General features: G+C 34.6%; 1 protein-coding gene across 4 annotated transcripts in view; it reads left to right on the plus strand.

Moving 5' to 3' along the window:
• Positions 1–27,186, plus strand: part of LOC126768857 (uncharacterized) — a 75,003-nt gene that overhangs the window by 28,567 nt on the left and 19,250 nt on the right. For all 4 annotated transcript variants that reach the window (XR_007669278.1, XM_050487211.1, XM_050487212.1 and 1 more), the window contains exon 3: positions 22,995–23,136. Coding sequence is in view for 3 of the 4 variants with exons in the window: in XM_050487211.1 (XP_050343168.1) it covers positions 22,995–23,136 (142 nt within the window). In the remaining variant the exon portion in view is untranslated. The remainder of the gene's footprint in view (positions 1–22,994; positions 23,137–27,186) is intronic.

Raw genomic sequence — 27,186 nt, forward strand, 5'->3', positions numbered from 1 at the left:
GCTATAAATGTTTCGAAACTATTGATTTGTCAACGGCCGAGTTTTATCCTTAATTCAATAATCTGTTCGTAATAAATTGCGTGTAATTAATGTTGAATTATCAGAACGGCCGTGATTAGCTCGTTCTCAATGGTTAAACAAATATTTTTCCTTCTCGTTGCTAGCTCCCGTTAATTTTCCTTTTTCGACGTACACCTTGTAATTATCGTGTCTTGATTTCGAACGATCCAATTAACGGGAACAAGTAAATGAAGATTCGATTTAAAAAAATACGTTATGGAGTACTTTGAGTTGCGGTTTAAAACTTTAATAACAAATGTGCTATTGTATATGTTTAATTTCATTTAGAATTAATTGGAAAGCGGTTATTTTACAAAACCGCTGCTTAACTTTTACTAATAAATTATCGCAACTTTTTGTTTCCGCCCGTAAATATCCCAGAGATAATGCTTTGCTCATGTGCGGATCGATTGTTGACTGTCTGAATTCGAACTCGCGACCTTTAGTTATGATACACGTGTTTTATATGTATCCACTGCCCCGTCTTGCCTCTTAAACAATTATAAATTGTAACGAATATTCCGTTCCACGAAACGACGATATGTACAATGAAAAAAAAAAAAAACACAAGTGTCGGTTTATTTTTCGATACTTTTATAGACGACATCATCGAACCAGTGGACAAAAGATCGTAATTAATGCCCATAAATGTTTTTGGTGCTATCGGCATTTAGTGGGATCGGTTTCGAACTGGTTCCCATCGGTGACGTCTCACGTTGTGGGATATGAGTAATGTTAACAATGCGGTCCGATGTGAAAGTAATCACGTTTTGGTTCATTTAGTTCAGACGTTCGGTATTGTTTTGTTCCATCCCTGTGTGCTGATGATGCTCGTGATGATTAATATTATTTATGTTCGCCTGTTTGTATGCGCTTGTGTCGGTTCCATTCAGCAAAGTCGCAAAAACCGTTGCCGGTGATGAATGATGAATGATGCAATCTATAGTATTTGTTTCTAAGGGATTGTTTTTATAAAAAAATATTTTAATTTAGTTTTTTTTCGCTTACAATTAAATACTATCCGTGAGGAGTACAGCTAACACGCGTTAAATATGTATTTTCAAAATGTCATACAGAAACTTTAATTTTATTTATTAGTAGACATTATTAACTTTAAATATTAATTTATTGGTGTTTCGATAATCTAGATGTTGTGCATTGCACACATATAAAAGTTACTCCAACGTCTATTATAATAATTAAATATTTCGTAACACATGACCTTCGCACTTGAACAAGATATATTACTTAACGTTAACCTTGACAAACGCCCGTAGTCTTGTTCATATTGCTCCACAGATGTATTTTGTGAGATAAATATTAAATGAAAAAAAAAAGAAACTTAGTATCGTCGGTGTAATTTTGTACCGAGTGTAAAGGTAAACTCGTATAAAAAAAACAACTTAAAAGTAGCCATTGAAGACCAGATTCATTTACAGATCAACTCGATTGTTCATTATTTGTATTGTATATTGTAACACGAATTACATTACATCCAAAGTATCAGATCAATATAATATCTACATCCTAATTACCGTCAAGGTGACCATTCTTGAAGGAGAATAGGCAACTGCTATATTATAGTGCTCGAGTGTGTGCTCAAACACAGGTGCACTCATAATCCGATGCGAAGGCAATCCGATACGACCGCAGATAGTTCAGACGTTGAACCAACGGTTTTACGCCATTACGAAGTACGGGAGTCAACATTGCGAACATCCAAACTTCGGGCTAATGAAAGTTTATTGACAGAAATATGTAATAACTTCTTTATTGACCCGACCCTGCTTTGAACCGATTACATCGAAATCTATGAGCATGAGCCAGACAACGAACGAAACACTCAACACAATAATTTAACTAAGTTAAATCGGCGTTATTTTTTTACACACTGGCGTTGGCATACAAATAAATATGTTAATTTTTTTTTTATCTTAAGTTATTCATCGTTTGTAAAGTCTATGTAGAATAATTCTAATAGTTTTATTAATCGGTTAATTGAATTTGATATATTATTATATTAGCAAATATAATATTGTATTAATATAATATTGTGCCGTGTGGTGACGGCGACGAATATCACCACCCCATCTCATCCTGTGGGGGGCGTAGAAGTCGACCCGAGGGAATAAACACCAGAGAACGGGCAGCAGCGTCTCTCTGAGTACTATGACTAACTTACTGCGATCGCCAACCCGTCTGCCAAGCGTGGCGATTATGGCATATCCCCTCAATGATTCGCGCAACTAAACCACGGCAAGCACTGTTTGGAAAACCAAGAATGAGATAGACTTCATCTTGTCGACGAGAAGACAAATATTTAATGACGTCTCCGTGATCAATGCAGTCAAAACTGGGAGCGATCACAGACTAGTAAGAGGCTCATTAAATATCAATGTTAAACTCCAGAGGTCCCGACTGATGAAGTCTACGCTCCGACCATCACCTCTTCAAATCCGAAATCCCGAAGCCTTTCAGCTCGAACTCCAAAACCGATTCGATTGCCTAGCAGACTGCGAGGAAGTGGACACATAAAACGACAGGTTTGTGGAAACTGTCCGTACGGCTGGGTCTAAGATCTTCAAAACCAGCCGTACAAAAGGAACCAAAAAGATCTCTGCCTCTACCCTACGGCTTATGGAGGAAAGACGGAATATGATTCTGACGTCCCCAGCTGATGCTGCCAGCTATCGGCTGATCAACAGACAGATTTCAGTCTCTAACTCGCGACACTAATGCGCATTAAAGAGGCCATCGAGCGGAACAAAGGCTCTAAAGTGTTCGCCAGAGATCTGTCTGTTGGGCAGAGTCAACTGACAAGGCTGAAAACTGAGGATGGCAGAATAGTCATGTCAAGATCTGAGCTGTTGTGGAAGAGGTTGAGAAGTTCTACGGTCAGCTGTACACGACAGCTCAATCACCTGTCAGTAGTCATGCTGCAGATCCCAGAACAAGACTAACCCTATACTACACTGAAGATTTTCAGGACGTCAGTCTTTTCGAGATTAGAATGGCTCTCGAACAACTCAAAAACAACAAGGCACCTGGTGATGATGGTATTACAGCTGAGCTTCTGAAGGCGGGTGGTACACCGATCCTCAGGGCTCTTCAGAGGCTTTTTAACTCCGTCATAGCCAAAGGTCAAACGCCAAAGGCATGGCACAGAACTGAATGTGGTGGTACTTTTCCTTAAGAGGGGTGATAAAACCCTTCTGAAGAATTACAGGCCTATCTCACTGCTGAGCCATGTTTACAAGTTGTTTTCGAGAGTCATTACGAATCGTCTCGAGCAAAGGCTTGACGACTTCCAGCCACCCGAACAAGCCGGATTCCGGAAAGGCTTTAGCACCATAGACCACATACATACGCTGCGGCAAGTTATACAGAAGACTGAGGAGTATAACCACCACACAGGGAGACGTGATATCTCCGAAACTGTTTACCGCTGCATTGGAAGATGTTTTCAAGCTTCTGGACTGGAACGGACTTGGTATCAATATCAACGGCGAGTACATCACTCATCTTCGATTTGCCGATGATATTGTAATTATGGCTGAGACCTTGGAAGACCTCGGCACTATGCTCGATGACCTCAGCAGGGTTTCCCAACAAGTGGGTCTAAAAATGAACATGGACAAGACGAAAATCATGTCGAACATCCATGTTGCACCCACTCAAGTCAAGGTTGGAAATTCTGCACTCGAAGTTGTAGACCTACCTGTCTACCTAGTCAGACCATCAAACTAGGTAGGTCCAACTTCGAGAAAGAGGTCAATCGTCGAATTCAACTCGGCTGGGCAGCGTTCGGGAAGCTACACGATATCTTCTCATCCCAAATACCGCAGTGTCTCAAGTCGAAAGTCTTCGACCAGTGTGTGTTGCCAATGATGGCTTATGGATCAGAGACGTGGTCGCTCACAATGGACCTCATAAGAATGCTCAAGGTCACTCAAAGGGCAATGGAGAGGGCTATGCTCGGAGTTTCTCTGCGAGATCGAATCAGTAATGATGAAATCCGCAGGCGGACCAAAGTAACCGACATAGCCCGAAGAATTGCTAAATTGAAGTGGCAGTGGGCGGAGCACATTGCTCGCAGAACCGACGGCCTTTGGGGCAGAAAGGTTCTCGAGTGGCGACCACGAACCGGAAGATGAAGCGTGGGCAGGCCCCCTACAAGGTGGACCGACGACTTAGAACGAGTCGCGGGAAGCCGTTGGATGCGGGCAGCGCAAGATCGGCCAACGTGGAAATCCTTGGGGGAAGCCTTTGTCCAGCAGTGGACGTCTTTCGGCTGATATGATGATGATGATGAAATATAATATTATTATATTATGAAGTCGAGATGGTCTAGTGGTAAGAACGCGTGAATCTTAACCGATGATCGTGGGTTCGAACCCGGGCAAGCACCACTGAATTTTCATGTGCTTAATTTGTGATTATAATTTATTTCGTGCTTTACGATGAAGGAAAACATCGCGAGGAAACCTGCATGTGTCTAATTTCACTGAAATTCTGCCACATGTGTATTCCACCAACCCGCACTGGAGCAGCGTGGTGGAATAAGCTCCAAACCTTCTCCTCAAAAAAATGGAGAGGAGGCCTTTAGCACAGCAGTGGGACATTCACAGGCTGTTACGGAAATATAATATTATAATAAATGTGTTTTTTTTGTTTATTTGATCTACCGTAAAGAGTAAATTAAAATTGTCGGCATCTAATCGGCGGTCATCTCGGCACTGTACCTCGTCAATAACAGCCAAAAAATAACAGGAGTACAGTTATTGTCGGTTTATATACTTGAAAGTTTTATTTTTATTAAGTTGTCAAGATTAATCAACGCGGGACTCGGGTAGAGTACGTCAACATTACGTCGCGTGATGTGCGTCATTGAATATTGAAATTTATAAAATCGATAATCTGTTACAACGCCAATAAGACCATTCTGTAAACTGTTATTTTTTTGTATAAAAAATTGGTAGACATTGGCGCTGTAAGAAATATCAACCATACCTTACAGCGCCAATCTGCCACAAACATGAGGTTCTAAGATGTTAAGTATTTTGTAATCACACTGAATCACTAACCCTTGCAATAGAAATACATCAATACTAAGTATGGCTGTTCGTCGGTAGAATATCTGACGAGTGGGTGGGACCTATCCAAGAGGGCTTGCACATAGCCCTTCTGTTCTGTACTACTGTTCTGTTCTTCAAAGTTTTGAATATTTATTATTTGACTATTTACTACATAAACAAGAAGAGATTGAATCGATTTATATTTATTACAACAAATATAGAAGAAGCGATGAAGTGACATTAGTTCGAGATCGTATGTGACGTCACAATGTTAAATGTGCCCCTATGAGACAAACTGATACGTGTGAATATTTCGTTTATAATTTACCATTTATCTATCCTTGCTTCGCAAGGGGATTTAAAAGGTCACCCCATCATTCTTTTAAATAATGAGATATAAATAAATATCACGATATAATTAGTACAGGGCGAAGCGATGTATACTACATCGAATCACACGTCACAACTTCTTTGAAGTTTGTTTGTTACACGGTCGTTTTATATGTAACAAAAAAATTGAACTGAATTTATAGTTTAATTGTCTTTTTTTTTAACCGATAAATGGTTAATGTGACTTATCTGTATATAGATATACATAGATTAGATTATACAATATGCTGACGTGCACTTTATGTAAACTTACGTTACTGGTGGTAGAGCTTTGTGCAAGCTCGTCTGGGTAGGTACCACCCACTCATCAGATATTCTACCGCAAAACAGCAGTACTTGGTATTGTTGTGTTTCGGTTTGAAGGGCGAGTGAGCAAGCGTAATTACACCTTACCTTCCTATTAAAAAAACATTAATATCTTAGATTCTCAATTAATCAGTATAACCCATGCTAACGCCCTTAAAATAATTTTGATGATTTCACTACAAAATATTAGAAAATTTAGAAGATTATAATAAAAATATAATGGTGAAAATCGCGTCAAAATCCAACATGTGTTGAAGAATTTAGCGAATAAACAAACGGTCGGTTTAATATCATCGTAAGGACGTTAACATTATGACGTCACAAGTATAGCACCCGTGCGTGTAGGGTCTTTTTTGTGTGCATTATAATTAATTACAACTAATTGTAACATAAAAGTTTAGCTCAGAAGTCACGGAATGCCAATTTAATTTTTAAATTGTTATCTTTAATAAATAATTTTAAACAAAAGTGTCAGTTTTCTATAATTAATTATTATTCATGATAAAATTAAATTAAATGTTCGTTTTATTACTAAGATATATATTACACAGATGCAGAAAAACAATGACAGCGCGTGATCGAAGTTATTATTACCTAATATCACATCTTAGTAGCGTTATTAATTGTGACTAATTAAGAAATTAATTAGTCACCTAATCGACAACCATCGTCAAGGCAATTGCTCGAGTTACATTATTACAGGTTCAAACGGGGAATAATGATGAAATATGACCGTGAGCTAGATGCATGCACTGTTATTGGATTTAATTCAATTATTCATTTTATAAATGTAGAAAAAAAACAGTGGAAATTATTCACTAGCTATATCGTTATAACGCTGTAAGAAGGATTGGAGTTTATTTCGCTTGGCTTTTTTTTTTTTTATAAAATAGGAAGACGGACGAGCATATGGGCCACCTGATGGTAAGTGGTCACCAAACGCCCTTAGACATTGGCATTGTAAGAAATGTCAACCATCGCTTACATAGCCAATGCGCCACCAACCTTGGGAACTAAGATTTTATGTCCCTTGTGCCTGTAATTACTCTGGCTCACTCAACCTTCAAACCGGAACACAACAATAATAAGTACTGCTGTTTTGCGGTAGAATATCTGATGAGTGGGTGGTACCTACCCAGACGAGCTTGCACAAAGCTCTACCACCAGTAGTAGCAGGCTCAACTGCGGAACATAATAGATTTCCTTTTTCGACGTGAACGAGGAGAAGTATTAACAGAAAACAAATTTAGAATCACCAAATTTGAACCCGCGTCCATCCATTTAAAACAACGTGTTCTCTGACAGTTTTTTTTTTAAAATATTCGTAATGATTCGATTAAATAAAGTCTATTCAATATTGCGTTTGAATCACGAATCATGACGTACGATTTCGACGACAGGGCACCGTCGACGTTAGTCTATGTAGTTATTCAGAGCACACCCATTGCCTAACAAGTGAGTCGTTATAGCTTGCCCCACTTCGTGTTTACAGTGGGTTCTCTCTTTGCAATGCGTACGACTTTTATTTGCTTTGATAATCCCGTGAAAAACATGCTTAGAACCCTTCAATATTAAATGTTGTTTATTTTATCGAGTCGATGCTCTTCAAGTGGTCTGTTTGAAAGTTTTATATTCTTATGACGTATTTAAATGATACGAAATACTCTATAGTTATCTCATTATTATTTTAAATTAACATTTAAAGCTATTGCTATGCTAAATGCTATTTGAGTTCATTGAAAGAATGATTACATTAAAATGTGCAGACGAAACTGTAGTTTACATTCGAGTGACTTTATAGACGGTCGGCAAGTTACCGATACTAACGGCTATGGCGCATGCAGTTGAAATTTGCATGCAACTAAAATTCTCTCTCGTTCGTTCGTGCGATTCAATAAAGGTGACGCTGACGCTTACCTAGTCGCTTGCTTCGGACAAGTTAATTCTGTCAAAGCTCTGCGACCTCCTCGCTCTGCCTTTGTGTGCACTTGAAATGTACAAATTGCACCGCGTCCCGGAGGGGAGGTCGGTGCACTCGACGGCGCCCCGCACGCCCCCTCTCATCGATTCCTCTTTGTTTAGAGCATTCGTCTTGAGATGCACTCGTCGAAATCTCGATTTCACATTCAGCAACATCGATTCGATTCGCTGGTATCTCTTTCGATCTTGTCGTTGATGGATTGAATTCCGTGGATGCGACTCGCTGCCACGCCGTTAAGATTCAAATCAAAACCTGGAGCGTATATATGCGAGCTTTATCATTTTATCTTATTCAATATTTATTATTTAATATCGGAAAAAAAGCAAACGTAATTTTTACAAGCCTACTGACCAACACATACTATCTTCACCTGATAGAATGTGTCGGTCAAATCATGCAATTACATTTTCAATTTTAAACCAGTTACAGTGGTGGCGAATATACGTACTAATGTCGTGATAATAGGAGCTTTGTTTTTATTTATTTTTCTTAAATTAACCTTTTTGACTAATCTTAAAAGTTAGACGATACGCATTGATTGAGGAAACATAATAAATGTAAATATAATCTTAATGAAGTTAATTAATTTATTTTTATTGTTTCTCGTCTATTATTTTTTAAACAAAACAAGTTTTATTATTAAACAAGTGTTAATAATAAAATGACATTGTAATTCAATCAATACAAGACTCATAGTCATTAATGAACACCGGGTTTTACAAATATAATGTACAAATCATCAATCAATATTAAAATAGATGAAAATTAAACATCGATACAAACTCATTGAAATCTCGTTTCGCATTTAAGTGTGTTTCCAATAAAAGTATACTTCGAGAGATATATCATTTATATGAACAGATTAGTTGACTTTAAATTACTCGTTTCGTCCGCGTTCAATTTTGAAAGCAAATAAAACGAGTGCTTATAAAACGCTAGTAGCGATCGCCCACAGCTTCGTCCACATCTTAGATAGGCGGGCGATATTGGTGTTGGGGGAGGGGTTGTTATAAAAAGATAGCCTTTGTCTTTCCTAAGGGGTTTCAAGCTTGCTTCATACTAAATTTCATCAAAATCGGTGCAGTGGTTTAGCCCTGAAAGCTTAACAGACAGACAAAGTTACTTTCGCATTTATAATATTAATATATTTGTGACATATGACTGCCTCAGTCATATGTCACGAATATATTAATATTTGTTGGTCTAGTAGCTAGATATAAGGCCGCTATCCCGGAGGTCCTGGGTTCCATTCCCATTCCGTCAGAAAATTCTCAGTAGCAGTCTGGGGTCTGGAAGTGTTTACACTCCCGTGCCTCGCAAAACATGTAAAGCCGTTGCTCCGTACCTGAACTGTTTCCAGTCGCGTCGGATTGCCGTCTCATCGGATTATAGGGAATAGAGGGTGCACCTGTGTTTCGGCACATACTTGTGCACTATAATATGTCCTGCGCAGTTGGCTAATCTCTCTTGAGATTGGCCGCCGTGGCCGAAATCATACATAATATATGTATTTCATTTGAAAAAAATGTTATGTATGAATGAATGTTGTATAATTGATCTAATTATATTTCTTAAAACTTTTATTTTGTTAAAAAAAATGTTGGATTTTTTGTTTATTCATTAATTAGAACAAATTATTCTTAACGAATTCGTTTTTTCGATCCAATTATTTATATTTTTATGTACGTCATATATGACATTCACTGATTATATGGAAATGTGACAAAATCTTAGCTATAATCAAATATATTGCTCACAGTAGTACAGATTAAAAATATACTTAAAGTATTTATTTATTTTATTCAAGTATATTATGATATACCAGTTATGTTCGTGTTCGAGAATTTATTCTATCGATTTTGCCGCGGTGGGATGGTCGTGACGCAGTCGTTGATCCAACTGTCAGCGATATCATCTCAGCAACACGTTCAAATGCTTGGACGTTTATGGGCCATTACATTATTGTTTACGACGAACGATTCTATGCCTTACGCAACACTTATACAATAAACACATCGTGAATAGTGTCAGATCTTTTGTTTATATTTTTTGCGAATCCTCAAAGTCGTGACGTCTACAAGTCTGTAGTCTATTCCAATGGCGGGAAAAGTAAAGATAATAAACAATTTAGACTTTGGTTTGATATGACGTTATTGGTCGAGATCTACAATAATCTATGGTGCTCATTATTGTTTCGTAAAAATGGCGTTTTGAATGTTAGTCAAGACGAAGATAGGAACTTTGAATGCGTTATATCAACACGATCCCGAAGCCTCTCCGATCCGTGCTGAGGACGGCCATCGCAGTGGTTTTAGTAGGTAAGAATCCCACATAACTCGTTTCCACCCCCATGGGACCCGGGTACCTTTCTGAAATTTTCCACTGCGAGAAAAAAAGGAAGTTTGGAAATTAAATTAAAGTATGTAAGTAGTTTATTGGAACAGTGTATAAATAGGGAAGTAAATAAGGGATTGTTTGTTTGCAGCAGAGCTATTAGCAAATCGCATGGGATATGTGTGAATATATGGTTTGTTTGTGAAGTTTGTTTGCTACCGACGATGGGTCCGCATTGTTGCCATGGCATTTCTTTGCAGTTGCAGATTAAAGGTCTTGTGTTTCCGCGTGGCGACGCGTTTACGTGTGACATTTACCAGATCGATCGAGGTCAATCGTTTTTGATTGTTCGTCATGTTTCGTCGCAGACATGTTCAACTTGAAAAAAATCAAAGCCACCTATTTCCTTCTCTTTATATAAATGTAAGAACAATCATTATTGTGATTAGGAAAGTTTTTTGTTTTTTTTTATAATGTCACTTCCATAACTCGGATTTGGATAGCTTTAAAATTTTAAACTGCATTGGTCTATAAAGTTCACTCTGTCTAAGTAGTTAAAATCGCTTTGCGGGTCACTTCCGTGACGTTACTACATTATTTACAAATGTATGTATATTATAAAGGTGAGTTAATTGATCTGATAAAGTTTTATATAAATATAATTACTATAATAGTTTTGAAAGTTATTTTCGAAATTAGTTTCCGACCGCGATGTTATAACTGTTTAAAGGGGGGGGGGGGCGCAGTTATTAGGTTCTTTTGTGTACCCCTGACAACGTCTATGCACAATGTTATGAGGATAGGTTGAGTTAAGACGTGAGTGTAACAAACAAATTAGCAAACTATCTTTTAATTTATAATATTCGTAAGGTTCATACTTAAACTTATATTTTCTAACTAAACGCAAATAAAAAAAAACCTATTATATAAAGATAACACTTTATTATGAATATAAATATAATTTAAAATTCTAAATAGAAATGTTTTTTGTTTTCGAGATTAAAAATTGGATTAATAGATAGAATACAAGGAAAAGTTATCGTCAATATATTATTTCCACTAGGACCCATGTCAACTAACTGAATAGAAATGGTCCGAGGGCGCAGAATATTTGCAAATGTTCATGCATTTGCATTTGGTAAGTTTTTATTCGAATATCGAATACATAATGACTTTATAAATAATGTTGCTAGCTTGCAAAATAACGCAACTCGTTTGGTTGAAGAAGTAAGTGTATAGCTTAGAACGAGTATTTAAGACGTTAAATTGGTTTCTAAACTGTCGATGGCAACTTTCACGTGTAAGGTGAAAGTGCCGACCGAGCAGAATACGATGAACCACAAAGACAGATATGTTTTCGTTTCATTATAGTCCTTAAGTAGTAAAGAATAAAGATCACACATGAGTTCATATTAAATGTTTTATCCTTAACGTTACGATCAGATATAAAGTCTAGTTTGAAATAATAACGTTGAAGATTGTGCACATTTCCTTTTTTAACTATATATATGTTGTTATTTACCTTTATCTGGTGGCGTTTTCGTCAAAATAATTGGCAATTTGTATTTGCAACTTTTAGAATTCTAAGGGAACTCTCCAGCAATTGTACAACAATATTTCTGGTCCAATTATATTGATTATAAGACAGTTTGTCATCAATGCGTGATAAAACAATAGGTACGAATTTTCTTTTGGCAGTGGATGAAATTTAGTAAGAAAATTTGATTTAATTTAAGTATTTTGTTAAACTCAACCCAAGCGATTAAATGGCTGTACTTTCTGTTATTTAAGCTTATCTTTGGGTTTTTACCTTAATTAGTAGATTGTTATCGGCGTGGATTATGAAATTATTTATTTCGACAAATTTTACAATTGCCCTTTGTGTTCACCATTATAATTTTAAATTAAATAAATTTCGTCGTGAAATAACATCGATGTCATAGAAATAAATTTGATCTTATTACATAATATGGAATAGATTTTGAGAACAATTTGTTTCTTAAGTTAATTGATTTATTTGTAATGTTTTTTTGATTACTATTGTTCGCCCAATTGTTGAAATTCGAAGAAAACATACATGAGTTTGCTTGTTTGTTGTTGCGAGCAATTTTTCGTCGAAAACAAAATCTAATAAAATCTTTTTGCAAACAGATGAGCAAAAGTTAAAACGGTACTGTTTTGTCTTTGCCTATTTATATACAATTATATTATCAATAGTGTTCTTTCAAATAAATCATACTTTCTCCGTTGAGCGTGAAGCTAGCGAATGGTCGAATGCGGAACGGCTCGGTCGTTAATTCCAATATTGCTCATCCGCTTACATAAATTGATACTTTCATCTTTTGTTTTGTGATTTTTATTATCTTCGTAATCCTTGTAGGAATGAAATATTTTAATTGAATTTCTTTTTTAAGATTTCTCTATTACGCAATGTTGAGTAAAGGGAAATATAATATTGCAAATGGCGGAAAGTACCTACTAATGTAACGATAGCAAAAAAAAACTTAGTTATCTTCGATTAGATAGTTTACTTTAATGTTATAATTTTATGAAATGTTATTTTAATTTCGAATAAATATTCAAATTCATATTGTAACTTTTTTTCTAACCGTAAAGATTGTTATAGAGGTGTAAGTGAGATACCACGAGATCAGCTGCCATTTAAACGTATATATCAGTAATTCGTGAATCGTAAATATAATAATTCTATTTTGACACTAAAATAATAACAGTCATTATTCGACTTGTACCCTGACTTGTTGTGTATTAATAATAACTTTTAATGTTTTAAAATTACCCAATTTAAGAATAAATATACCTTCTAAATTTTGTCGGGTTTGAATACAATCAAACTAAAGGTGTTTTCATACAATTTACCAGGCGTTTGTTACACAAGTAAACACGCCACACATGCCGCAATAAACTGTGCTCAGAGACAGTTGGTGCGACATGCTTCGGCAATCCGATGGCGCGATAGGGGCCGAGGCGGCTTACACTACACCTTTGTTTATTGACCATTGTGAGATCTACCGATGGCCGAATAGAATGGAGTCATACACAACAATGAGCCATATCGCATGTGAAACTGTGAACGGCTCCTTGAGATAGTATTCAATGGAATCATGTTTTGGTCCCGAAGAACAATATTCTAATTCTGTTATTTATTGAGTGAGTCGTGAGTCATCTCTGGGAAAGTTGAAACTATTATTTGTTACTTGATTTGATTTCAGAAGTTTGTTTACGATTTAAAAGAACATTGCGAATAATAAATTTATATCTCATGGTAAAAATAAAATCTTCAATACGAGATTTAATTTAGATAGATAAAAAAGTTTGCGAGTTATTATTCGTTGGTAAATAAAATTATTTGTGTTTGATTACTTACTTGTATATATAATTGAAAAAAAAAAGTGTAACTTATAATATCCTTAACGGTTCTTCTTGATAGAAACTACACAACGATCCAGTGATAAAAATAAATTTAATTTAATCTTGTATTATGACAATTCAAAAGTGCTTCTAAATGGCTACATAAATAAAATATGTTATAAATTCAAATAAGTTAATTAAATGACATAATTTAAGTTTTCTTCCTTATTAATAACAAACATAATTATATCTTTTTTACTAAATTGATAACCGCAAGAGTTTATTAAAATAAATGTAAAAATAATCGCTTTTGTTATTCGGTGTAAGTCAATGTCATTTCAATGTTAGCTCGCATATGTTATGTTGATGCTCTGAAAATTTCGCTCAGAAACGATCGCTATTTCCTCTTTTTTTTTCGAAGAACATTTAGTGGGCGAATGTGTTTGTCGAGACTCGACCTGAATAAAGATTACCGGAGGGGAAAGTCGAAGCTCTGCGGCCACTTATCTTTCGACAACGAGATAATTACTCATGCAGTTTGTGGTAACATATATAAACCTCGTATTAGCGCCCCTTCACACTTAAACATTTACACACGAGTGTATAATTAAATGGACACATTGGCCGTTCGAGCGCCTCGGCGTTGTGTATCCTTTTCGTGTTGAGTAATAACATACGTATATATAAATCCTTTTATTGTTAACGCAACGTAATATTTTGACTTCTTGACTAAAATGAAATTATTTTAAATTTGTTTTTTTTTAGTACTTTTTTTCTCGTGCGTTGTCAATACGAGTTGGTTACACGGTATAAGCCTAGCGGCTCATGTTGACCACATTACTAGGCTTATACCGTATAAGCCAACTATAAAACGCTTAACGAACTTTGGGCGGCCAGTCTGCGTCGCCTCCCTTCGCGAGTGTGGGGCCGCACACGCACACAGCACGGACAAGCTTGGCACCAATAAATGTCACCATTAATGAGTGAAGAGCGCTTGACGACGAGTCGGACAAATTGCACAACATTCATCATCGCATAAAGTCGATATGAGTGAATTCCAGAATTTATTGAAAAAATTCGTAACGAAATTGTTACTTGTTTTTTTTTAAATTTTGTTTTATGCGGATATAGTGACAGTAGCCAGTTCAGAAATGTATATTTTACAATAAGTAAGCGTAACGCTTCTATATTAATAAAATGGTTTTGAGTTTTTGACTTTGAATTTATCGAACGTTATTTACATATGTTGATAACATTAGCACGAGCCTGTGCTAGTAAATATATATTTATAAAAAAAAAAATTTTTTTTTGAATACTTATTATAGTTTCTCTTTGTATAACACACCTCCCAAATGAAAAGACATAGTAGAGAAAGTCGTAAATCACTGAGCCCATTCCAACCGAAGAAAGATAAACAAATCTTAGATTTACGTATTCCATGCGATTTGCACTACAAACAGTTCTTGATTAATATATATTTATTTATAATTCAACACAATTCCACTGAACTACATACATCCACTTTAATTTTACTTCCAAAGTTTCGATAACAACTTCGCCGACATAAAATACGGCTTTTTTTCGCGAATTAAAAATTAAAATCATATATTATTACAACCAACGATATCGTTTCAATTCAATGTTAGATTTATTTGTCTTCATTCCTCTTGTAGTTGGAATATGAAACAGAAACATTAACACAATTTACTCCTCATAGAAATGCTTATACAAATAGATTTTTACAAGTATATACTACTATTTGTTACAATTGCTAAACATGAATCGACTGTTTTTTTCTTTGGAGGCATAGACAGTGGATCTGCGAAGAAGTACAAACGACACGCTTACGTCCTCAAGGTGGTAAGTGTCCTATGTCCTATGTCCTATGTCTACACTGGCTCACTCGCTCTTATTTTATTCATAACAAGCTAGCTATGTAGTGGCTACGTTGATTTTTCGTAGGCACTTAACAAAATATTTACCCCATGGGAGTTGTGATGTGGTAAATATTTACAGTTATAATATTAGTCGGGATTATTGTTATTAATGAACGAACGGTGGACAGCGCAAACATGAGCGTGGATTTGTGACGTTAATTTGACCGGTGAATCGATTTGTAGATGAAACTATGAAACGGAAAACAATGAATTATTCAGGGACGAAACGTACCACGTAACTATTAATTAGTGGATGGTCATTAGATTGTCATGCTCGGAGCGGGGAGTGCCAGCCGCTGTCCTGCAACGTCCATCAACCTGATTGTTTTTATATAATGACCACGATTACATAACGTCGATCGCGTACTTTACAAATGTCATTCTTATTATCACAAATGTAAGAGTTATAATGCATTCACAGATTTCAAATTCGAGTCCTTTCTTTAAACATATACTAAATTTAAAGAAACGACTAGTTGGTTCTGTTATTAATAATAAAAAAAATATATATTCCATTTCATACTACATATTTCGTTGAAACCTACCTATAATTATATAAATGTTTGTCTTTACATTATAGGCATAAACTATTTTAATTATCACTCCAAAGAGTTTTTATAGCTGAATGCATTAAAATCGATTGTCCAAGCAACAAATGTATTCGTTTATTTGGTCAGCGTAATTTATGCGCTAGTCGTTGTCTTCTTAGTATTACAAGGACGTTGTCGGCCTTTACGTAATAGGAATTAGGAAGGCATATTGTCTGTGCTAATACAAAAGGTCGTATGTTAATATTACGTTAGAAATTTAAGTCTTTAAAAGTCGTAACTAACATTTTTTTTTTCATTGGATATGCTTAACTAATTAAAATTATTAATATAATAGTTTATTTATTTTTGTTATTGTATTGAAATATGTATAATATAATTTATTTTATTTTTTACTAATATTATGCAGTTAATTTAATTTAGAGGGGGCCTCGTTAGCTTCAAATCCCGAGGGTTTTGGGTTTAAACCCTGGGTCCTGTCCTGTAAAAAGTAATTCGGTTTTCCTGTCGAGGCGTTCTCTATAGCAGCCTGGAGTCTGGAAGTTTGCTTAACTTAATCATTAGAGAACAAGCCAGTAAAAAAAACTATGTAGAAAAAATAATACAGTAAATCTCTTTTAGCCTTTTTGTCATATTTCTTCTTCAAAAGTAATTTATATCTTGTCATAATGTTTTTGTGATAGCCATGAACGAATAAATAAATACTTTAGAAATGCTACAAATTGAAACTTGGTAGGGATGTCGTTTGTATTACAAAGACTCGTGTCTGTCTAACCCAGATAATGTATACGAACGTATTTTGTTTTGCCGTTCAAGAAAACGGAGATACTTCGAATTGATCGATCAGACAAAGTAAGTAATACGTAAATGTATGAAATGCCTTCAGCGTCACGCGTTTGTTTAATTACAAAAACGTATATGACCATATTTATTAGTCTAATTGTTTTGAAGTAGAACGTGTTGGACTACAAATTTGAATCAGAGTTACGTATAATGGTATCTATGAATTATTGTATCTTCACGTGCGTCATTATTGTTATTTCAAAAATACGATTTGCAATTTACACTTAAATCAATACCAGTTAGCTATCCACGTTTAATGTTGGAAATCGCGTTTCAATAAGCGCTTATATTCTTTAAGAGCTCACGTCGTATCTCACTGGAGAATTTTAGGAAAACGATTTACAGTTACACGTTATTTTGATACATACAATTATTCATTTCAAATGTTTTACTCATTATTGTTTGGTAATCGCAATTCATATCCGAACATTTACGATCGTTTTCTACGATGAGTTTCATGTTTTTTCTTGAAGAATAGTTCTACAGATTACGTAAGTATTTGTGTGATAAAATGAATTATATATTCATGATTCAGTTGAGTTGCTGTCTAAGATTTGTTATCATAATTACATAATAAATTTAAATGTAAATAAATAATTTTAGTTACATTTGTATTAGCCATTTTTTTGTTTTACCATTAATGTTGAAGCTAAATACTATTCAATAAAAAAATAAAGAAAAACTATAATTTTTTTTTAAAGTATTTAACATTTTTAAACTGTTCATGCCACGCGTTATCATTCGCGTTTATTTTGAATAATACATGCACATATTAATATATTTTAGAAATATGACGTGAAGTTATTCTTTCCTATGATATTTGATTGATTGCCTGATATTCGCCGAACTGGTAGTTCTTGAGATGAGTGGTCAAACAAACAAATAACTATATTGCGCAAATTAAGTATTTGAGTAAAGAAAAAGATCGCTTATGGAGCCTTAAAAGATGAGACGTAATATATAGTATATTTGAAACCGGTATGCGATAAAGTGATAGCGTACTTATTCTTCGATAAAAATAGCTTTATACATGAGGCAGACAAACGGCGAAGTAGCGTCGTTTCTTTTAACAACCTCTCTCTCGTCTTTAAACCATTTTTGGTATGAATGAAAAAAAAAAACATAAATATATGTTCAGTGTAAGTTGTCACATCGTTGACATTTAAATAGAGACTTATTAATTTCCCTTATTCTATACTAGCACTTTACTCGCAGCTTTGCTCGCGTCATAATTCAAAATTGCTAAATACCAGTTCCCGATATATATTTTTTTAAATAAATTATTTTTACACATACTTTTATCTCCTTTACCACAATTGTTTAAAATCCTTATGTCAGTCAGTCACTTATTCTTTTATATATATACGAGTTGATAATTACTCTGCAACCGCTAAATATAATACTACAATGTTACGGTGACGTTGCTTAAAAAACAAACATTAAAATAAAATTCCAGCTCATTAAATGCTTACAAGAAAGTGAAGTCCAATAAACCTCAACATCAGCTTCCTGTCAGTTGATTTTAAAAGAATAAGTGGTAAGGATTTTTTTTAAATATTTCGATTACATAATTGTAGACTTTACACTAATGATATAAGAGCTATATTCGAATGCGGTACATTTTCATAATGCGACTGAATCTCACTGCAGTGTTGTGTTTTTAATTCTTGTACTTTTTGAACTTTGCAAATAAAAAAACGTTTCCTCGTCTTTGATTATCGCGCTGCGGTCAACGAACCCTCGTTTCATAAGGTTTCGTAGATGCTCGAACCCTTATAAGTACTTCATATTTTTATCGTCTTGTGCTACATTTTCTGAGAAGTTTTTAACCCCTAAAGGAGTTTCATTTTGTTTTCATATAAAGTCAGTTTATGACTTAGGTTTGTTTACCTTTTTCAGTCTTCCATAGCTTTTTATAATTAACGTTTGATATAAACAATGTTTGACTATTCAACATAACTTAAATAATCTAAGCGTGAATAAATCCAAATTAATAATTGATTAGATGTTTTTTTTAATTCATCTTACAAATTGGAAGTTTGGTCACTAAGGCGTAAAAAATTTGTGTGTGATTTTGCATATTACTCCAAGAAAAAGGATTCGAGCGATTTATCTGTTGATTACGACTACCACGAGTTGAGATGGAGCGGCCCTATCTTATTGTTTTTTGCCGGAACTAAAGCTTTACCAACTTACTTTCAAAGTATATCCAATATAAGGGTCAGGTCTACTATTTCGACTAAATACTGAACACTGATTGGCCGTCTATTACGTCGTCAGCTGCCATCGACCAATTACAATTCAGATTAAGAGTAAATTTAGTTAATTTTACTTTATGTCTCAGGAAGTTAAGGTAATTCCCGCTAATTATAATAATTACAAATAAATTACTTAATAATATGATTAATATTGATAGTGGCTAGTTATTATAAGAACGATTACATGCTAGTCTCTGTGTAGTTAAGCTGTCTAATTTAATTATACTATTGTATGATAGTATATTTACTATTTTTATATTTAAAAAACGATATTTTTTGCGTTAAAAATAGTCGCTGCTGCTGTCATTACTTTTGTCATTTGTCTGCCACTCAAAACTTGCGTTCAATTTTTATCTTTAACATCGAGTCGATTGATAGACCAATTTGTGATGTCACGTTTTGTAATGTTAAAGTTTATTATTTTTAAAAGTATGGTATGGTTTATGTATGTATTTCGTTCTTGTATATATTCTGTACTGGTTGAGTTGTTTTTTTATAAGTTCAACAAATAAATGTTTTTTTTATATGTTCACCACATTAAACAACCACGTCATGGCACATCCTCTACGAGTTATATCTGGTTAAATACAGATGTATATTTTTTCACTGTAAACATGTAAAATTGAGTTATTTTTTAATTACTATTTCATTAAATGCAACTATGTAGTTACGGAGTAAGTATTTCATATAAAAAAGTATTTTTCTCTTTCGACGAATTAAAAAAAAGTAAAAGTCCACGCATCTCTATTCACAAATACATATATACAAATATATACAATAAATAAGTATATTCTACTTTGACCTGTATCTAATTGATGTAGATTTTATAGTTAGTAATGGTGTGTAACGTTGTGCTATAATATATTTTTGGTTTCCTGTTAATAAAGTTCTTTTTATATAGGTTTGTAAAATCAAAAACCATTCCATCGTTTCAACATATGAGTGTCGGGATAAATAAGTAATAACGAAGTAGGGAGGCGTAAACATGCGGTGTGTTAACCGCAATAGCGTTAAAGCGAGCCTCGCAATCGAAAAGTGCAGCCAACGTTTATGTCGGTATTGTCTAAACGTAACACGAAAACAGATGTGACCTCAAAGATTATCAATGGAAGTTATATATACGAGGGACGCGTCTAGACACTTAGCCATAGATTTGAAAATATTTAGACAGCAATGAATTGATATATGCAATTTTAAATTTAGCTTTTTACGAAGCTTTAATTGATAATATTACTTATGTATATGATTGTAACGTTTGAATAAAACGTTTTAGACGCAAAGAGAGCTTTAATTGTATATTTCACTCTTGTTAAAACTAAGAATAAACTACTAAGACCCTTTAAAGGAAAAAAATTGTAAATTTAATTTAATTTGAATATTGAAATTATGTAAGGCTTGTAATCCTTAAGTAAATTTGTTTTGTATGTAATCAGTTGAAATATTTCATAGATTGAAGTGTAATATTCGGTATTATGAAACAAAATCGGTCGTACAAAGTCACAATAGTCGCGTAAACGTTTGAGTGTATGCACAGTGGAATTCGGATCCAGTACAAAATGTTTGATGTCATATAATACAGCTCGTACGCTGTTGTTTAGCTGTGTCAGTAAATGCCGTGGCAATTTGTGTGTGCAGCCATGCAAGAGGGGCGCCCGTCCGTAATGAATGTCGAACGCAATCACACTTCCACCGGTGCATCTGCGTATCGACTTTATTGAATGGATTTTATTAAACTTATGTAATTAATATGATGAAGACCAACCAGTGGCGTTGAACGCTGTTAACGTTACATATATTTTACTTTTATTGTGCTTGACGGTGAAGGAAAACATCGTAAGGAGACCTGCATGTGTATAATTTCACTGAAATTCTGCCACATGTTTATTCCATCAACCCGCATTGGAGCAGCGTTGTGGAATAAGCTCCATAAACCTTCTCCTCAAAAAAGCGAGAGGAGGCCTTAGCCCAGCAGTGGGACATTCACAGGCTGTTACCATATTTATAATAGTTATCCTAAATTCGTTAATTTGATGCTGTCAAGCTATTATGTGAGAACTAAAAGGTGATCGAGAACTCGATCGTGAAATGTATATCGCTGTAATAATTATAACATTTATAGGATACACGCATCAAAATAGCATATCACCGTAAAATTTTTCAACGTTTTACGATTGAGCTGAGTATTATAATTCAAAACAATATATATATATTTTCGAAATTGGTATTAATACTCAATGAAATTACAGACATTTGCGGCCTTATAAACGTTGCTTAACGACTTGTTAGTTAAACAATGCTTTGTCTTCTTCATTCGAATGTCCAATCAATAATGACAGAAAAAGATAAATCATTGTTTAACAAAACAGCCGCTAAGCAACTTTTATAAGTAAGGTTGTTAATTATTAATTAAATCGTTTCTTTGTATAGGTTGACAAGAACGTGAAATTTAAGCTTGTCACGTCAATTGTATAAATTTAAAGCGAGTGAAACAGTGAAGCACAGCTACTATACTATAATATACTTAAACCTTTTCCGAAATACTTGTTCTAAAGTGTCTGCTTCTGGTATAAGTGTTATGTATATGTAAATTGGTTTGGTGGTTTTATTCGGTTAGGAGTTATAAAAAAAGGTCCCCACATTTATTTGTATAAATTTATTCGTAGATATACTATAGACTTAGAAGCAGTAATTTACCCCTGTCTGATTCGGTGCCCCACCCAACTTACCAATTATTCCACAGCTAAACAGAAACGTGTCGCGTTCTGATTGGAATGGTGAATAATCCAATGTGTAACAGATGTAAAGGGATATAACACTTTACATTGCTAAGTCGGCGGCGCATTGGCGGTGTAAGAAAATTTATATTTCTTTCAGTGCCTGTTTCTAAGGTCGAAGGTAATCACATACCATCATGAATTCCGATTTCCCCATCGGCATTCTTAAAATAAATAAAAAAATATTTTAATTTAATATAATTTTTGACTGGTGGTAGGACTTTGTGCAGGCCCCTCTGGGTGGGGTATCATCAGATATTCTGCCTTTTGCGGTTTAAAGGGTGAATGAGCCAATTACTACGGGTATAAGGAACACAACATCTCAGTTCCCAAGGTTGGTGGCGCATTGGCGAGATAAGGAATGGTTATTATTTCTTGCTTCGCCAATGTCTATGGGCGGTGGTGCCACTTATACTCAGGTGGCTCATTTTTTCGTCCGCCTGCCTATAAATAAAAAAAAAATTTTTTGGTTAACTGTCGTAAGCTTTTTCTGTCTAAGTTTTCAAAGTCGTTATTGTTTATAGTACGAAATAAGCTAAGCATAGAATTGCTCTGCCGAGACCAATTATTAAGAAATTTGCGTTATTAATGTTAATTTAAACGTAGATTACATCATGTTTTATTACTTTAAAAGCAATTTGTACACAATTAATCTTGAAAATAAGACGTAAATAACAGTTACTTAAGTAATCTAAGGAATTGGTAAATTATTATTTACAGTTGTATTTGAGATATAAGTACGTTCTTAATCTTGTTCGAGATAAATACCTATTGTTTGTTTGTTTGATAAATATGATCGTACTCGTTTGAGCAGCGATTTATTGGACAACTAATCCTTAATAATATTATAAATGCGAAAGTGTGTTTGTTTATTTGTAACGCTTTCACGTCTTAACTACTCAACCGATCATCATTCACTTTTACAGTCAGACGTACAGAAAAGGCTCTAGGATCTCTAACTTCTGCCCCTTTCACCTCTTATTCGCAGGCGAAGCCACGGGTGGAAACTAGTGATAATTATTATATTATAATATTATTGGAACGTAAATTTTTGCTAAGCTCTGGTAATGTGTCCATATACATGGATTGTCTATAAATATGTCAATGAATTGTCCTCAGGTTGTGAGCAAGCCGTATCAAGTGGCGGCCGGCGCCGAGTTGACCAAGTTGTGTAACCACAAACGGAAACTTCTGGCGTCGCTTCAGTCGCGCGTCCAGTCGCCCGTCACGCCGCCCCCGCAGGCGATCGACCAGAAGAAAGGTAATCATAGATTTAACGCTATCTTAACTATATATCATTTAAAGGGGATATAGGACGCGAACAACGTATGCTAATATTTAATAGTTATTTAATAATATTTTGATACGATTTGACTGTCGGTTTAATTGTTTGTTTAAAAATCTTCTACACCCCTTTAAGGAAGACAACTGATTGAATGAACACATAATCTGGGTCAACGAAGAAGTCGTTAACATTAAAAAAAAATAAACCCCAGGTTATTAACCTTCGTCCAACGTAATGTTCAAGGTTTAGAGTTCATGTATTGTACATAGTCATCAGTTAAAAATGATTGTGATGCTGCCTGGAAATAAAAACAGCAAGCATATAATTAAATATATAAGTCATTGATGGAGTATTATCAAAAAAGATACACCAAAGACACGGAAAAAGTCTATGGAATTTTGTTCTTTTAAGAAAAAAAAACATACGATACATTAAAATTGCAATACATAATATTATTTTAGTGTCTATGAAGCAACAACGAGATATTTTTAAAATGATTTCAAGGCGTTAAAGGAAACGACACGAGATTATTAATTTAATAGAATTTTCGTGTCTCATTGTAATATACAAAATTGTGCCTTAATGTACCTACGAATACGAACGAACGGTAATCACGAACTATTTTTTTTGTACTTGATAGACTATTGTCAATGTTCACAGACAATTGAGTTTAAAATACACGTCGTTTCCTAGTTAGAGAACCTCGATCGTTTGTGACCTGATCTATTCCTTTGTGAATATTTATCAGCGTCTCCTTTGTGTAACGTATTATAATAAATTCAATTATAATCATAATCGTTCACGTAGACCCGAGATCGATGGAGAGATATAGTCGGGGTGGTGCAGTGGTTGGAACGCGTGTATCTTAACCGATGATCCCAGATTCAAACCCGGACAAACACTATTGAATTTTCATGTGCTCAATTTGTGTTTATAATTCACCTTGTACTCGATGGCGAAGGATATCATCGCGAAGAAACATGCATGTGTGGAATTTTATATACACCATCCCGCATTGGAGTAGCTTTTTTACTGGTGGTAGGGCTTTGTGCAAGCTCGTCTGGGTAGGTACCACCCACTCATCAGATATTCTACCGCAAAACAGCAATACTTGATATTGTTGTGTTCCGGTTTGAAGGGTGAGTGAGCCAGTGTAATTACAGGCACAAGGGACATAAAATCTTAGTTCCCAAGGTTGGTGGCGCATTGGATATGTAAGCGATGGTTGACATTTCTTACAATGCCAATGTCTAAGAGTGTTGGTGACCACTTACCATCAGGTGGCCCATATGCTCGTCCGCCTTCCTATTCTATAAAAAAAAAAAAAAAGCTTGGTGGAATAAACTTCTCCTCAAAGGGAAGACAAAACAACAATTTTTCGTTGACGTGGGTTTCGAACCCGAGACCTGATTGTTTGCAGCCTTTCAAGATAGTCACAAGACCAACGGCAAAATTATGCCAGTGATCCCATCTTCTGTTTAATATCAACTTATAACAACATCAAAGAAAATAAAGGAAAGTTCCCAAAATTACTGAAGGAAAATATTTTACTTATTATTTTGCAACGAAAGAATTTCTCGTTAAGATTAAATAAATTTATGAGCGAATTCTTTATTTACATTTGACTTAATAGGGATTAAATAGGATTATATATTTAATTAAATTTCATACTGTTTTAAAGCTCCAAAGCTTCTCCTCAAAAAGGGAGAGCCTTAACCACATTTATTTTAGCATTTTTTTTCACAGGCGTGAATGTCCCACAGCTGGGCTAAGGCTGTTACGTGTGTAAGGCAAAAAAATATATTGTCTCGCTCGTCAAGCCCGTCTAGGTATGGTACCGACCTACTTATCTCGTCGACTGTTTTGTCGTTCTTGTGGTTCACGTTTTTTTCTGTCGAGTAATTCTGTACACTCGTTTCGTATTAGAATATCGTTCCATTGAATTATGAGAGTAAGAATATTTTGTGCACACACATTAAAGTTTATCTTGAGCAGTTGGCTAGTCTCAGTAAGACATCACTTAATCGTATGTAATCTTACCGTCATTCTTTGTGTTTAAATATTGAGTGAACAATTGTAATTAAAACCATCTTATGTCCCTTACATAAAAACTTACTTCCCATACTTGGCGCCGCCAGCGGCGATGTAATATATATGTGTATATTTCTTACAGTGCCAACATCTTTGACTGATATTGGTCAACTCGTCAACATAAGATCAGGTGGCTTGATTGCCCATAATTTATTCTTTTTTTAAATATACTTTGTTCACCAATACTATATTCATATTATACATATATATTTCATATATACATTAAACAGCAATACTTGATATTGTTGTGTTCCGGTTTGAAGGGTGAGTGAGCCAGTGTAATTACAGGCACAAGGGACATAAAATCTTAGTTCCCAAGGTTGGTGGCGCATTGGCTATAAGCAATGGTTGACATTTCTTACAATGCCAATGTCTAAGGGCGTTTGGTGACCACTTACCATCAGGTGGCCCATATGCTCGTCCACCTTCCTATTCTATAAAAAAAAAACTATTTTAAATGTGCCCATGAATAAAACAATGATTATTACACAATACAAAATTATATAGATGATTGAAAAGAGTGTAATTAGTATTGACTTCTATGTTTTCGTCTTTACTTCTCATATATATAAATAATAGTACTTGCTCGCGGCTTCGTCCGCGTGTTAGGGGAGAGGCTTTTTTATCTAATGTCCGCTGTATCGGGTAAAAGAAGTCTACGGGTTCAAACTTGTTTCATACCAATATACTTTCTCTATACCATAGACAATATTGATATGAATTGTCTATATTCTTGTGGTGTTCGCAGCGCGTAAAAATTATAATTTTAATTAAGATCTAACTATATTCTAAGAGTAAAACTGGGGACATCTCGATTCAACGCCTATGACGAATATTAAATTATAAAAGTTCATTAAGAACATTTAAGTAACAGTTCTGGTTTTGACAGACTAATTAAATATGATGTAAACGAGTCTACCTTCGTTCTCGGTAGTCAGGTTTAATGTTAATTGGTTTTCTGAAACGTTCTATATAATGCTTTGAAGTGACAATACTCCTACGTATAATCTCCGGATGCTAAGAGAAGGCTTCCCTGACGACTGTCACTTTGTCATAACTCATAACTAGTGTTATACTATAAAAATATACGGCTTATATTAAATAATACATGTAGTAAGGATTAAAACATAATGTTTTCTTTATCAAATTTGAAATAATGCAATAACTTTTTTATAATTAGAGGAATGCAAACTTATTTAATATAAAATTTTCAGTGTTATAGATGTCCAAAAATAAATATTATTATTATTATAAAGGTGGAAACAGATCGAAGCGATTCTTTTTCTGCTTGAGGTTTATGTTACTGAAACGATCTGGTTTATTTTAGATTTAGAAAATGCTGAGTAACTGCTTCTATTTTGTCTTAAATACGGTCAGATAAAATTCATACCCCTTTCATTTATCTTACAGCTGATAATTCCTCACCGGATGCAAACAATATGATTACTATAACTTACTATTATAATAAGCCTATGTTCCAAACTTCAATTTCTTAGACTCAATACTTTGGCTGTGCGCTCAAAGTTCATAGTGAGTCAATACAAACGATTTTATAAGTATAAATAATTTACTTAGCACTTTGAACTTGATATTATAGTAATGTTAAGAATTGCAAATAATTATATTATTATACGCTACTTATATTGCTCTTAAACAGTTTTTTTTATATAAGTGAAATAAATTTAAAGTGGACATTGGTGTCATGTCCCGCCTCCTTTAGCAATTAGGGTTTAAATTAAAAGCCTTTATCGTACAGTCGACCACTCCGGCCCACTTTCGTTGACGTGACCGATGGTTACGTAAGTAATGTATGTGTTTCGTATTAAAAATGTATAGCTATTGATAATAATATGTGTGCGAAAGTCTGTAAGTTGGTTTGTTGTTTCACGCAGCAACTGATTGACATGAATTTTTGCATAGATATTGTTTGTGGAT

This window comes from Nymphalis io, chromosome 6 (genome assembly GCF_905147045.1).
Source record: "Nymphalis io chromosome 6, ilAglIoxx1.1, whole genome shotgun sequence".
Taxonomy (NCBI): domain Eukaryota; kingdom Metazoa; phylum Arthropoda; class Insecta; order Lepidoptera; family Nymphalidae; genus Nymphalis; species Nymphalis io.